Here is a 16,627-nt window from a genome sequence, read left to right on the forward strand (position 1 = left end):
AGAAACATGTGAAAAGCATAGGAATGTGAAGACTTTCCAAGCTCCTTTGATTAATGTAAGGATCAGGGGGGAGGTGTAGACGTTAGGGAGAGTCTAACACACACATGTCATCCTCAAATGTAAAAGGTGCGTTGTGCTCTTTTCCTTTGACCAAGGTGTATTTTTTGTTCCACAGGGTTTTTATTGTTACTTGGCAAGGTTTTTAGTGAGGCAACAACTCATGCACCATTTCATCTTTAACTTGGCACAAGGGGGAGTGTTAAAGGAAAAACACATTATGTGCCTTCGTCAAACTGATTGATGGAGAGGGAATCAAGTAATTAGCAATCACCATCAATCAGCATGGATCAAGGACCAATCAGTAGTTAATGTCTTCATTGTAATTGATATTTCCGTTGTAATTCTCTCCCTATATAAAGGGGCTATGAAATGAAATGAGGAGACCAATTCTATCTCAATTTTACTTTAACAATTGTCAATTGATAATCAAGTATTAATCAAACATTAATTGGCTAATAATAAAATTAATTAGTAATAAAGGCTATTTAACTAATTGTAATTTGGTGAGCCTAAGTTTTTTTTTTTTTTTTGATCAGGGTGATGAGCCTAAGTTAGAAGGTTTTTTCTATTTTTTATTTTTTTTTAGAAAGGAAAAAAGACATAATTGTCAATTGATAATCACTTGGCTATGGGCTAAACAACAGATTTTAAATATTTTAGACCATTTGATATATTACTAATCTAATGGTCCAAAATATTTAACAAGGGTAAAGCTATAGTATGTTAACATTTCTCATACATGAACTATTTTTACCTCTCTAAGAACTCATGTTATCACTTTGAGGACTAATATTACTATTTTCAGGACTCATATGGTAAACTAAGAAAATTTACCACTTTAAGGACTTATGTTACCACTTTGAGGACTAATATTACTATTTTCAGGACTCATATGGTAAACTAAGAAAATTTACCACTTTAAGGACTCATGTTACCACTTTGAGGACTAATGTTACTATTTTGAGGACTCATGTGGTAACTAAGAAAATTTACCACTTTAAGGACTCATGTTACTACTTTGAGGACTAATATTATTATTTTTAGGACTCATTTTTACCACTTTTAAGGCAATTGTATGCATGTCATACGTTAACACATTGTAAAATTTTCCATTTCACAAAATGGGTGTATGACAAACACCCGGGTATATAAGAAAATTCCTGTTTCTAACCCTTATAAAAAATGAAAGGTTATTCAAAAAAAAATAAAAATGAAAGGTTACAGAAATGGATATAAATAAAAAAAAAACCCACAACACAAAAAAAAAAAAACCACCATCTCTCACTCGATCAAAACTCATCCTCTAACCAAACCTTGAACGAAGTCTAGACTAGGAACTCAATAAAAGTTCGGAACAATTTCTTAGTCTTTAACTTGTGTTAAAACTGAGGTTTGTAAAAAAAAAATATATATATATACTAGTTGATTATAATTTATTGTCTATAATTGTCATTTTATAAGTGAATATATATGTAATTCAATAATTCGAAAGATATAAAGGTCAAATGAGTAAATTTGGAGATTATATAAATATATATATATATATATATATATATATATATATATATATATATATATCCAGAAGACATGCAGGAGTTGACAAAATTAGCCAGAATCGATTGTTCATGATTACAAGAATAAGATCAGAAAAGGAAAGGGTAGAAATTGTAAACTGATTCGACAATTGATGTAACTCACCAACAAGATCGAAGATCGAACAAGATGTCGCCGATCTAGTACTAATTATTGTAACTATGGATTAAGCACGTCTCAATTGTTAACTAATTTGCTGAAGCTCGTTTTGTCAGAAATGCAATAATCATGTTTTTGTATATTTTATTTTTATCGTCCCCATAATGTAACCCAAAAATTGATCAAATATATATTGCTTTACTTATCGCATGCAGATGCATGCTTTGTCAAAAAAGACTTAAATGTAGAATCGATCTGTTGTTCTTTCCAGATTGTCAGCACCGAAAGGCAAACGTAAATTGAACTAACATGCAGTATTCACCTTTGCAGATGTCCAAGTTTCTCCACCCTAAAAGAAAATTATGATTCCTTCGCAGACAATTAAGCCATAAGCTTTCTGTGCCAAAATGGGTAAACATAAATGAGGCCAGGGTGCACCGACTGCTTAAGCAAATCCAAGCTTGAGGCTTTGGAATATGACAGCCACAGATACCAAATATATCAAGCTACAAATTAAGCCAATCAAACTTTTGGCTTGGTATATGGAAATGACAATATAATTGGTTTCTGATGAATACGCAGTTTGTAATGAGTCGGCTTCAAAGTCGTTTTTGATTCTGTTTATTGGCAGTGATGGGTCAGCAAACTTGATAATATTTCACTTAAGAATGAATACGTCCTTTTTGAATCCTCTGTTAATTCTTGTCGTCAGCTATTTGTCTTTACATATCCCATTAGAACTTCTCATGAATCATTGAGTAACATCCTTAATTAACTTAACTTTGTGAAGTATAAAGATTTTGTGATTAGTCACAGCGTTGTATGATAGTGAATGGGTTAGGTCAAGGGGAATTGAAAATCTTAATTAGTGATGTATGTTGAGAATATAGATCCCACACACGCAGATAATTATAAGAGTGCTTCTATTCATACATCAAAGATTAATATTTGGACCTCATACTCCAATTTTCCACATTAAACTTCCAATTATGTCCTTTTTTTTTTTACCTTCCTTCTCTTCTTCCACCTCTAAACCACCGAGCACCATATTGTGCAGCAGAGCCAGGCCCAGCCACCTCTAGTGTAGTTATCTACAATATGATGTTACCTACGTCACTCTGACATTGCTTTATTCATGCAAACAACAGAAACTGGGTTGTAATCAGGTAAATAGCAAATCTTGATTCCTAATTCTTGATTAGACAAACCAATGCACATTGCCTATATGAGTTTATAGTCTGCGACTGTTCCTAATATTCTAAAGATCAGTGAGGTCGATTCCAATGGATACTGAAACCATTGCGTATGCCATGCCCCCACATAAATGTGAAGCCATTTCATAGCAGGTCGAAAGAGGTCTGCATGCTGTGTTCATCAAGTAAATCTCTATTTTGTGTTTGGTCCAAACTCTAAGTTACTTGACCTAGTGATAATAGGGTTACATTAGAAGGATCTAGATTCCTATTAAATGTACGATTACTTTCCTTGTATGATTCAGATTTTATGCCTTGTAATCCTCTATATAAAGAGACCCCTATTATCAATGAGAATAGACAACGATTTTCTCTCAATTTCTGATTACTTACAACACGTTATCAGCACGAAGTCCTAACCCTGAAAACCCTAATTTCGTAACCCTCAAAATCCTGCATCCACCACCCCACATATTGAAGCCCTAGTCCCAAGGAGCCCAGAACCGGCGGCGAAACCACCGGAACCGGCCAATATTAACCCTCGAACTGGCCATTGGAAAAATTGGACCGGCCCCTGCCCTGCCTTGTGCCTGCCCCCTGCAAGCATCTGTCGAGCCCGTGCCGAGGTCCCTACACGCCCCTGCCGAGAGCTGCTGACAGATCCTGCCAAGCCCTTGCACGAGCCTGCGCGCACCACCGCGCTATGCGCCCCTGCGCTCGACAGCCCCCGACAGCACCTCGCACACGTACCGACAGCCCCTGCAACCCCCTGCACCATCTGCCGACAGCACCTGCGCAGCCCCTGCACACGCCTGCACAGCCTCCGCACAACCTTCGCAACCACCCTGCCTAGCTCCGACCACCACCATCGACCATCAGCTTCCGACCAATTTTTCGGCGAACCCAGGCGCCCTTTTTCTGGCCATTTTCAACATCTTTTCCGGTCAAGAATTTCGGCATCTTTTCAAGGTAAATTTTTCTAAAAGTTCCTGTTTTTGAAGTTTTTCATTTCTTTTCTTCTTTTTCTCGGGGACTTGCAACCTCCCTTCTTCTACCCCCCTTTCTTCTTCATAGGGGAGACCAAAAGCCGAACTGTGGGGGTTGGTGCTGACTCCAAACTTGGAGCTTGTAGAGTCCTCCAAACTTAGAGTTTGTTGAGAAGAAAATGATCGATCACATACATCGTTGTTTTGATCTAATCCAACCCCTCTTGGAATTGAATTTCTTGGAAGCGACTACGCTCGGAAATTCCTAATTTCTTGGAAGCGACTACGCTTAGAAATTTAATAGTTTTTTTGTGGTGACCGTTTTCACTCCGAAACTAACCCTAATCTTGTGTTGTTTTTCAGGATCAGTAACCTAAACAAGTTGAACTTTGTTCCACTAGAGACAACTAGCGTAGGATACCATAGGTGTGTCCGAGATGTGCGCCAACATCTTAAGGCTGATGGACTTCTGGAAACCATTTAAGAGCCTAGTCAGAACGTGCTCTCCATTGAGCAAGCTATTGCTTTTGAAGCAAATCAAGCTAAAGCCATAATTCTCATGACAAGGCACATGAATGACGTGCTCCAAAGTGAATACCCCAATGAGGAAGACCCCAGAAAACTATGGGTGGAACTTGAGCAGCGATTTGGCAACGTTTATGACTCCCTGCTTCCTGATTTAGAAGTGAGATGGCATAGCCTCCGTTTTTGTGATTTCAAGTCTGTGCTTGATTATAACTCGGAAGCTCTTCGTATCAAGTCTTTGATGGAGTTTTGTGGCAAAACCATAACTGATACGATGTTGATCGAGAAGACTCTCTCTACCTTCCTCGTCTCTGCCTTGATGATTTCAAAGAATTATCAGATTGATGTGAATGCAGGACGTATCACAAGGTTTCATGAGCTTATTGGCACCATGAACATAGCTGAAAAGAACGACAACATACTTGTGAAGAACTATAATGCTAGACTCGTGGGAACTAAGTCTATTCCGGAGTCTAACTATAGTCGTACCCCCAGGGGAGGACTTAAGGAGCGAAACCCTAAGAGTAGGGACAATTCTGGACGTTCTGGTCCATATTCTCGCCCTAAAGAGGAAGGAAATTGCCAAGAGAGGCGTGCACGGAACTGTGGAGGTCAACGTGTGAAGAGAGAGAGAGGTGGAGCCTCCGACCATGATGGTAACGCCACCAAGAGCAATGGTCGTCCAAATCGCGCCCAAAGGAGCCTCGATCAAGGGAGCCTGACCATAATGATGTTTGTCTTCGATGTGGATCAACTGGACATTGGGCCAAAGCGTGTAAAGCATCCCAGAATGTTGCAAACACATACAAGACATATCGTGAAGCAAGGGAGGCAAACTACATGGAACAAGAAGATCAAGATGGCAATCTGAATCTAAGGGTGGAAGACTACAAGGATCAAGACCCAGAAACTGACGATTTTGATTAAGTCTTTTTATTTTCCAAGAGGTGTAGGCAATTACCATATTATTTTGGTAGTAGATGCCAATGATATCAGTTTTTCTTCACAGTAGTCGTACTCAATGTAAGTGTGATGTCTAAGAAGGTTTTGAGATAAGTGGTACTTAAGCGAGCCTTGCTCCACCGATATCTCTCTACTCACCTGGTCACATTTGCATTGTAATTACTGAAAGGAGTTAGACGACTACCATTGTTTTGCATTAGCTAGTTTATTGGATTAGATTTTCCTTGGTCAAAGAAACGATGATGTAATTCCATTTGGCTTATTAATAAAAGTTGAGTTCTTTTCTTTATGACTCCTTTTAATTACGAGCTTTTCTTTTAGGAATGGATTCTAGCGAACAACAATGTCTTGCGGATAGTGCGACTATGCACACCATTCTACGCCATAGGCAATTATTCTTAGAGATGTTGCCTACACATTCCTCTGTGACTATGATGGCTGGGCCATCAGGTTTAGTTCAAGGACATGGAATGGCCCAATTCCTGTTGCCAAATGGCACCTTGATCAAAGTCGCATAAGCTCTCTGCGGTCCTAAGCAAATCGAACCTTATTGAGCTTCAGAGATATTTGAGCCAACGGATTCCATGTGGAAACACATACTGAGAACGGAAAAGAGTTCCTTTGCATTACCTCTAATGATTGTGGACGAAAGCGCATCTTAGAGAAGCTTATATGTCAATCTAGTGGACTTTATGTCACTACAATTCGATCTATTGAATCCAATAATGTCATAAGAGAAGATCTCTTGGATTCTGACACATACTGGCTTTGGCATGACCGACTAGGACATCTTAGTCATGATATGATGCTCCGTATACTAAAGATTTCACACGGACATCCATTCTTCAGAGTGAGAAGAAGCAAGAATAGAAAATTGATTCTGAGACTTAGTAAGACAGCAACAACTGCAGCTTCTGGCGTTGCAGCTATCTTGGGCCGCCAGAAGGCCGCCTTGGATGACGCCATCAATGGCGCCAACAATGAGCATGACGCCATGGTTGTTCCTCCCAATGGCCATGACGCCATAAATACCAATTCCCATGGCTCCAACGCCATGATGGGAGATGTAGTCACACATTTTGCTTCTAATAGTGATACAGGCGCTCAGGCCCAACCAAAATCCTCATTGATTGCTTCTAAGGCCCCTCGCTCGTTTTGTAAAGCCTGTTCCTTCTGAAAATTAGGATCGAGACTGTCATACGCAAAGGACCCTAAAATACTTATTCCGTTCTTACAGAGAATCCAAGGGGATATCTGTGGACCGATTCAACCATCATGCGGACCTTTTAAATACTTTATGGTATTGGTTGATGCGTCGACATGCTGGTCACATGTCACGCTGTTGTCCACTCAAAATGTTGCTTATGCTAAACTCCTTGCCCAGATTATCCGTCTTTGGGCTCACTACCCTGACTATCCAATTAAGTCAATTCGACTTGATAATGTTAGGGAGTTTACATCGAAAAAATTCGATGACTATTGCATGTCATTGGGGATTGATGTAGAGCATCTAGTTCCCCATGTTCATATCCAAAATGGTCTCATAGAAGCCGTTATCAAACGACTACAGATGATAGCACGGACATTGGTTATGTGCACCAGTCTCCCTGTTTCTGCTTAGGGATATGCAATATTGCATGCAGCGATGCTAATTCGTCTATGACCCACTATGTCTCATCTCGATCTCCATACCGCACAGTCCGAACTTGATGTGCAAAGAATAATCGAGCTCTAGAACGTAGCAGACACTCTGCCTGATGCATTTTCTAATGTTGCTAAAGCGACGAGATCACACATAGCTGCTGCAAACGTGCCTGCAAGGATCGATGTCCCAAATACTAGACATAACGCCACTCCTGTGACACCAGGAGATGGCGCCATTGCCCAGAATGACAATGATGTGGCATTTATGGCTGCAGGTCCCGCAAGGAATCACAGTAGACCAATTGGTTCGAAGGATACTAGCCCTAGAAAGAGAGCGAATGAGGCACAAACAAATCCTTTGATCATCGATACTCAAAATCCTTCCTATGAGAATGTTCCAGATTATGGTTATGTCCAAGAGACATCATTGGGGGACGCCTCAATGTCAGAACCTATCCCTAAGAACGTAGAGATCTCTGTAAATTAGACTAGTGTACATGGGACGTGGGAAAGAAGCTCCAACATCTTTGATGATGTATTCACGTATTCAGTGGCATGTGAGATTATTGAGACCGATGACGTCGAACCACGCTCCATTGATGAATGCCAACGTAGAGCTGATTGGCCAAAATGGAAAGATGCGATCCAGGCAGAACTTGATTCTCTAGCGTAAAGAAAGGTTTTTGGCAAAGTTGTACCAATACCGCCCAACACTAAACCAGTTGGTCACAAATGGGTATTCGTTAGAAAGCATAATGAGAGAAACGAGATTGTAAGGTACAAAGCTCGCCTTGTGGCTCAAGGCTTCACACAACGCCCGGGAATCGACTACGAGGAAACCTATTCTCCCGTAATGGACGTCATAACGTTCTGCTACCTTGTCATTTTGGTAGTTTCCAAAAAACCGAACATGCAGCTTATGGATGTGGTTACTGCGTATCTATATGGGGATCTAGATACAGAGACATACATGAAGATTCCAGATGGAATTTAGTTACCCAAGTCAAGTGGCTCTAAACCACGGAGCGCGTTTACATTAGATTGAAATGCTCACTATATAGATTAAAACAATATGGACCGATGTGGTATAACCGTCTAAGTGACTACTTGATTGGTAAAGGATATGTCAACAATGAACTATGCCCATGTATGTTCATAAAAAGGACAAGTTCTGGATTTGCAATAGTAGCGGTTTATGTCGATGACATGAACATAATTGGCACCCTTAAAGAGTTAAAGGAACCCGCTGAACACTTGAAATCCGAGGTTGAGATGAAAGATCTTGGGAAAACACGGTTTTACCTTGGTTTAGAACTTGAGCACGGTAGAGATGGTATCCTGATTCATCAATCAGCTTACACCCAAAAGATGCTTAGGCGTTTCAGCACTGGCAAGATTAAGCCTTCAAGCACCCCAATGATAGTCCGTAGTCTTGATCCAAAGAAGGATCCATTTCGTCCAAAAGATGATGATGATGAAGTGTTAGAGGCAGAAGTGCCCTACCTAAGTGCAATAGGCGCATTATTGTACTTAGCACAAAGCACAAGACCGGACATCTCTTTCGCTGTGAACTTGTTAGCTAGATATAGCTCTGCGCCAACACGACACCATTGGACTGGTGTTAAAGATATATTTTGATACCTAAGTGGTACTATTGATATGAGCTTATTTTATCCCTACAGAGAGATGATGGATTCGGATCCATCAAGTGACAGGGACGCCATACATGGTGGGGTGCATTCCCTCTCCCCATCCCAAAGTGGTATAAGTATTTTGGAAGGTTTTGCTGATGCTGGGTACATCTCTGACCCACACAAAGGTCGCTCCCAAACTGGCTATGTATTCACCAGGGGAAAGACCGCGATATCTTGGACGTCAACAAAGCAGACCTTAGTCGCTACCTCCTTGAATCATGCAGATATTATTGCTCTTCACGAAGCAGTTTGTGAATGGATATGGCTTCGATCCATAGTTACGCATGTTCGAAGCAATTGTGGTCTGAAGTCTACCACAGATGAGCCAACAAGCATTTATGAGGATAATGCTGCTTGCATTGAACAAATGAAGCAAGGCTACATCAAAGGCGACAACACCAAGCATATATCGCCCAAATTCTTCTACAATCAGCAACAACAGAAGCTCCTCAAGATCAAAGTAAACCAGGTTCGATCTGAGGACAATGTGGCAGACTTATTTACTAAGTCATTGCCTAAATCCATGTTCGAGAAACATGTGGCGAGAATTGGTTTTCGGAAATTATATGAACTCCCATGATCGTAGTCATCAGGGGGAGGCGCAGACATCAGGGGGAGATGTCTACATGTTCGTCTCGAAGCGTGAAGGGTGTGTTGTGCTCTTTTTTCCCTTCGACCGAGATTATTTTTGTCCCACTGGGTTGTTACTTGGCAAGGTTTTTAGCGAGGCAATGAGAGGAGCACCACGTTTGGGTAACACAAGGGGGAGTGTTCAAGTAAATCTCTATTTTATGTTTGGCCCAAACTCTAGGTTACTTGACCTAGTGGTAATAGGGTTACATTAGAAGGATCTAGATTCCTATTCAATATATGATTACTTTCCTTGTATGATTCAGATTCTATGCCTTATAATCCTCTATATAAAGAGACTCCTATTATCAATGAGAATACACATCGATTTTCTCTCAATTTCTGATTCCCTACAACAAACTGCAGTTTTTTTTATTCTTTTTTTATCAGATAAACAACTCAAATGCTATGATTAGTACTCTTTCGTGAGTCGAATTCACAACCTTCCACTTACAAATGGGAGACTGTGCCACTAGACCAAATGATACTGGGCATAATATAACTGCAATTTTTTTTTATTGTGTTTTTCTTTTCTTTTCCAGCTTTTTTCAATTTTCTGAAATGATAAATTTGGAATTAAAATATTTCAAAAATCATTAGAGGTCCACGTATTAATTTAGGGGATATGAATAGAATTTCTCTAATTAAAAACTCTAACCATATGTGTCCATGCTTAAGATAGACGTATACGTACAAACATTAATTAAAAGAGAGTTTCTATTGGGACCTCCAAATCTACTCACTTGACCTCACTCTATTATGAATTATTAAATGACATATATAACCTACTATAAAATGACTATTAGGGACAATAATTATACAAAAAAAATGGTTATATTTATTTTCTCTAGACTTTCCAATTCAATAATATTAGATTGCATTCTTTATTATTTTCCCTATCTATTTTTATTTTTCAATTTCACTACATACTCATTAAAATATATATATATATATATATTTATTAAGAAATAAAACTATGATTAAGATAAAAATGTATGATATGCATATTGAACGCATATTGGTAGGGAGAACAAAATAAATTGTATCATGCCCAAACCTAAATCTATCCACTATATTTGTAAAAAGAAGAAGAAAAAAAAAAGAGCTAGCAAATAAAAATAGATAAAAAAAATATTTAAATAATTAATCATGAGCTACAGAAAATAGAGAAACATTAAGAAAAAATTATTAATTTTTTTTAACAGCTATATAAGAAAAAGTAAATAAAAAAATCACATAATAGTTCATGTTATTTTATTTTTATTAATTTTTAAAACTCAATACCTTGTGTTTGATTTTTTTTTTATTGGATAAGAGATTTATGTTGTCTGAGTAAGGAATGGAGATGTAATTAAGATTTATAGAATAATTAAATCATTGAAATGACTAAGTTTTTTATTATAAAGATCTTAGTTTGTTTGTAAATTAATTATATGTGTGAGGTTATTTGAGGAACTTTAGTGAGGTTTAATGAGTAAATTTAGTATTTGAAAATTTGACAAGAGGTGTAAAAAGCATAGAGTTGAAGTGAGTAAATTTGAAACCGTATAGGATTGAAAACTGAATTGTATACGCGCAAACATTAATTAAAAACCAGTTTCTATGTATAGGATTGAAAACCTGATTGACATATACAATTAAAAACTCTAACTTCAAATATCTAGCTGTACGTGGAATTGAAAATCTTAAACACAAACATACAATTAAACACCTCAACCATAAGTGTCCATACGTGGAATTAAAATCTTATTCACCACATTGCTAGATTATAAGATGTCGACGAAGTGCATCCTCGTTTTTGGAGGGCGGTTGGGAATCTGCATTGATCGATCAAGGAACTACCGACAAACTATTGGTATGATACTGTGACCCAACCATTAAATCAGTACGTTAAGATTAGACTTGGGCATTCCCAAATCAGGTGGACAAAACACATCCAATATTAAAAAAAGCAATAGAGAAGAAGAATATTGCTTGTCCAACTGAAAGTCCATATTATACCATAATAAAATGCACGATCGAAATCAATTAAGACACAAGAATAATGCACCATTACCTAATCAAATACGATTGCTGAATGCTGAACGTTCCGACTTTTTATAAATTAATCTACCCAAACTAGGGGTGTAAATGAGTCGAGTCGAAGCGAATACCAAGGTGATCATGTTCGGCTCATTTGTTTTTTATTGAGCTCGAGCCGGGCTAAAGCTTGAATATTTTTTTCCATGCTCAAGCTCGGCTCGGCTTGAATATTTTTCTTAAGCCCGAGCTAGGCTCGGCTCGGCTCGATTCATTGGACGAGCTCGAGCTTGAATAGGATCGGCTTAGCTCATTTGACTTTAAATTAAAAAAAAAAAGAAAAAGAACGAAAGAAAATTTAAAAATAATAATCCAAATTTAATTGTTGCACAAGTATTGTTCTTTATTGTTATATGTTTTACTTAATTTCTCAGATTTTCTTCCAATTAAAAAGGAAGGTAATAAAAAGAGTTAAATATTTGAGATTAGAAAAATTATATTTTTATCTGTACTATATATTTTCATAAGTCATGCTTTAACAAACGAGCTAAGCTTAATTTAGCAAGTTCGAGCTACTCATGAGCTAGACGAGCCGAATATATTATTGTTCAAGCTCGGCTCGGTTTTTTTGTCGAGCTTAATATGGAGCTCAAGCTCGGCTCATTTATCTTACGAACACGAGCCGAACGAGCAAAAGTCGAGCCAAATACGAGTCAAACATGAGCTGTATGGAGCCTATTTACAGCTAGCCCAAACGAAGTTGCTTGGAAGTGTCATTTAAAAAAAAAAGTCAACAAAATTATTGGGTCATCTAAAAATGTTAATAAACAGAACTAATGAGTTATTAAAAACAAAGAAGAAAAGTTAAATCGGTCTTTTTTTTTTTAGAGAATAAACAATCTATTAATAATCAAATTGGTTACAAATCATCGGATCCAAAGTTCCAAACCGTCAACGAGAGGGACTTACATGAGCTAAAAAAACTCAACCCCAACCCAATTTAACCTATAACAAGACCTATGTAAAATGATACAACCCCGCCACCAATATTAAGATGAACTGTTTCCACCAGTTCGGACACCGCGTCCCAAAACCGCCAGACCACGTGTAAGGGTGATTCACCATCACGCTGATAACCAGAAAGCACCGACAAGAGACCAGAAACACCAAAAATGACCAAGACACCAAACAATGGCATCGACACTACCCAGAAAACACCCATACCCTCGCTCACAAAAGGAGGGACTTATTCTCAACTAAAAAAACCACCAAAACCAAATAGCAAATAACTAAACAACTGTACACAAAACAACACCAGAGAGGCCCAAACACATAGGCCCAGCCCAAAGACCACCACCCCCCAGCAAAGGGCAAGTGCGGCAGGCAAACCCTCCTACTACCAGCGAGCCCCACCGCCACCACGCCATCTCCAAGCATCAAAACTGCACCTCGCCGAATTCCTCCGCCGCTGCACCGCCCTGACACCTGGCAAACATCCCCTGCATCAAGCTGACAACCTCAAACAGGTCCATACACGAGCTCGCGACAGATCCCCCGGGAACGGCACCTCCACGTACAGATCTGATCAGCCATAGCCCAAAAAGCAGAGTCGATGACGTTAGAATCCACCGCTGGAACTCCGAGTTCCGTTGCTGCACCTCCGATGTCGTCGTCCTCAATCCGATAAAGAGAGATCGAAATCGGTCCATCCAAACCGGAAACGACGACCCATCCTCCCTCCCAGAGCCACGCTGCTGCATGCCTTGAGACCCCTCCACTACTCAGAAACACCATCCTCTCCCGGGCCAGAACATAGCGGCGGAAAAGCCAGCTGCATTCGGCTGGGAGAGAGCACACTCACCGTCTGTTTTTTTTTCTCCTTCGTGCGTGGGGCGCGTTCTTCTATTCTAGGTGTATTGCTTTTTGTTTTTACCCCTTATAAGTTAAAATCGGTCTTTAACATGGGAAGAAAATAAAAATTAACTTAGTCATTTAAAGGTCATTTTGAACAAATTGTCAAATTCTATATTTACTATTCATATGGCTTAGGATTTTACAATCATGCTTATTTCCCATACAATCTTGCCCTATCTAGACAATTTTTGAACCCGCCACTGATCATTGGCCGTATAATTCACACAATGAACTAATGCTCTGACTACAAAGCTGTAATACTCAAAAGTACTATAAAGACTGATTGCGATATGTTATAGAAAGTTATTTCTACCCAAAAAAAGAAAAATTAAAGATGAAGATCAAGTAATATCCAGAGTTCCAGACGCACACGTTTAAACTTTAAAGAAAAAAAAAAAAAACAAAAACAAATCACAAGCTTACTACTATATAAAGGCGACAATCTCAGACACACTCACACCAAATCAGAGCAGCAAGCGATTTACAGATAGACCAATTATTCTGAGACCAAAACTCGAACAAGCCAAGTAGAGAACCAAATGAATATGAAGAAGTGCCCAACTCTACCCCATCTCATTGTTTCCTTCCTCTTGATATCCACTTTTCTCTTCTCCCTGACCCACGCCGCCGGCGGCAAATGGGAGCTGCTTCTGAAAAGCGTCGGCATTTCCGCCATGCACATGCAGCTCCTTCACAACGACCGCGTCATCATGTTCGACCGCACCGACTTTGGAAAATCCAACCTCTCCCTTCCCAACGGCGTCTGCCGCAACAATCCCAACGACAAGGCGCTTAAAGTCGACTGCACGGCTCACTCGGCCGAGTACGACGTGGCGTCTAACAATATCCGTCCCCTGTTCGTGTACTCGGACACGTGGTGCTCCTCCGGATCAGTAAACTCCAAAGGACGTCTGGTCCAGACGGGAGGTTTCAACGACGGAGATAGAAGGGTTAGGGTTTTTGATCCGTGTCCTACTTGTGACTGGAAAGAGATCGAGTTCGGGTTAGTCAACCGGAGATGGTACGCCAGCAATCATATTCTGCCAGATGGACGGCAGATAATCATCGGCGGAACGCAGCAGTTCAACTACGAGTTTTACCCCAAAAGTGAGGGCTCAATGAACGCTCTCAGTTTGCCTTTTCTTGCTGAGACAAGTGATGGCAAAGCCGTAGACAACAATCTCTACCCCTTTGTTTTTCTCCACGTTGACGGCAATCTTTTCATATTCGCCAACAACAGAGCTATATTGTTCGATTATGTTGCCGCTAAAATCGTGATGACGTACCCAACAATACCCGGTGGAGACCCGAGGTCGTATCCGAGCACCGGTTCAGCGGTGCTGTTACCTCTCAAGAGTTCAAAAGGTCAGGCTGTGGCAGCTGAGGTTTTAGTCTGCGGTGGAGCTCCCAAAGGCTCTTATTTTAATGCCCAAAGGGGAGCTTTCGTGGAAGCATTGAAGACATGCGCTCGGATCAAAATAACCGACCCGAACCCGCAGTGGCTTGTGGAAGACATGCCTCTAGCTAGAGTCATGGGTGACATGACGTTACTTCCCAACGGTGACGTTTTAATTATCAACGGTGCCAGACTAGGTGCCGCGGGGTTGGAGATGGGGCGGAATCCGGTACTCAACCCGGTTGTTTACAAGCCAGATAATGCGGTCGGGTCACGGTTCGAGCAACAAAACCCTAGTACCATACCACGTATGTACCACTCTACTGCAGTACTGCTACGTGATGGAAGGGTACTCGTTGGAGGTAGTAACCCTCATTATCGTTACGAGTTCTCAAACGTGCTTTTCCCAACTGAACTTGCCTTAGAAGCATTCTCTCCTAATTACTTGGACTCGCAATTCGCAAGTATACGCCCGACCATCTTATCACCTCGGTCACAAGTTGAGATTGGTTATGGAAAGAAGCTAGCCATTCGATTTTCGATAACGGGGAAAATAGCACTAGACTCGGTGTCCGTTACGATGGTGTTACCTTCATTTACTACCCATTCGTTCTCGATGAACCATAGGCTAGTAGTTCTTGCTTCCGAGAAGGTTAACGCAGTGGGGAACTTGAAGTTTCGAGTTCAGGTTACGACGCCGGCTTCCGGTAATCTTGCTCCATCCGGATATTATCTTGTATATGTGGTTCATCAGCAGATTCCAAGTGCGGGCATTTGGGTCAAAATTCAGTAATATAGGTATAGGTACAGTTGTTTTCTCAAATTTCTTTTTTCATCTTTTACGTCAATTATTCATACAATATTTGCAAGTTGTAATTTACTGTTAAGGGGATATGATGAGTGGTCAATATCGCATTATGTCAAATATAATGGTTGTAATGCTGAAAAGTTGTAATTTACTGTATCATGAAAATTGTATGTGAAATTGAATAAAACTGAATAAAGTCAGCAGGATTAATTCCTTTCCTTCGCACTTCTTATAAGTAATTTCATGATCGATCTAGATCAAACCTATATATGTATGCCTCTTTCTACTGCTTAGTTGTAGATGACTCCAGTAAACATAAAGTCTTGGCGAATAATCTGGAACTGATATTAAAAAAAAAAATGGTACACCTTGCTAGAATACCACATGCATCCCACCTTGCTAGGTTAATTAAGATCCAGAATTACTGCTTTCCGAATACAAGTATCAGCAACATATGAGTCATCAGTAAACATTAGTTCTCAATGATAAGACCAGCGTCATGGTCAAAGATGCCTTTTATAGCTAAATACTTGACTGATTAGATTGGGGAATCAACAATCTCAGTGCTCAGTATGGCCTTTTGTAGGTACAATACTTGTACATGTTGGCATTCCCATACAAAGCTGTGACAAAGTCTGTTTATTGATCTCGGAGAATCTCAGGTAAATGCATCTGCATAAGCATGAGATTGCAACACCCGAGTCAGTAGTCAGTCCTATTGGGAGTCCCTTTTTGGGAAGTAGATTTCGAGTTTTATATTATTGTGATTTTAAAGATATTTCCATTTGGTAGAATTGTGGTATTGAAGTCCTAGACATTTTAGGATTTGTCTATTCCTAATTGATTTTCTTTAGGTTTTGTTGGATATCTTATATTTAAAGTTCCTTTCCTAATAAGAGTCTAATTAAAGTAGAATCTTTTGGGGGTCACTACTACAAAAATTGAATCAGACGACACCTCTCAGACGACGCTATGTAATTATCTGTCGTGTGAATGAATTTTTTTTTTCAGACGTCATTTTGTTAAGAGCTGTTGTCTGATAAGGATTTAGGAACTAGTTCAGAAGACGTTTAAGATAAAAAACTGTTGTGTAACGCTAAAAA

At 39.6% G+C, this 16,627-nt stretch overlaps 1 protein-coding gene across 1 annotated transcript; it reads left to right on the forward strand.

Annotated features, from left to right (window-relative positions):
- Window positions 1-13,820: 13,820 nt before the first annotated feature.
- Window positions 13,821-15,509, forward strand: LOC112174788 (aldehyde oxidase GLOX). The gene has a single exon (XM_024312599.2). It carries the CDS (start codon window positions 13,860-13,862, stop codon window positions 15,507-15,509), a length of 1,650 nt encoding a protein of 549 aa, XP_024168367.1. The 5' UTR covers window positions 13,821-13,859.
- Window positions 15,510-16,627: the final 1,118 nt, after the last annotated feature.

Source organism: Rosa chinensis, chromosome 6 (genome assembly GCF_002994745.2).
Source record: "Rosa chinensis cultivar Old Blush chromosome 6, RchiOBHm-V2, whole genome shotgun sequence".
Lineage (NCBI taxonomy): Eukaryota > Viridiplantae > Streptophyta > Magnoliopsida > Rosales > Rosaceae > Rosa > Rosa chinensis.

What these genes read in the sequence shown, in the direction of transcription:
- LOC112174788 (XM_024312599.2), top strand. Translation starts at nt 13,860, where the DNA reads ATGAATATGAAGAAGTGCCCAACTCTACCCCATCTCATTGTTTCCTTC.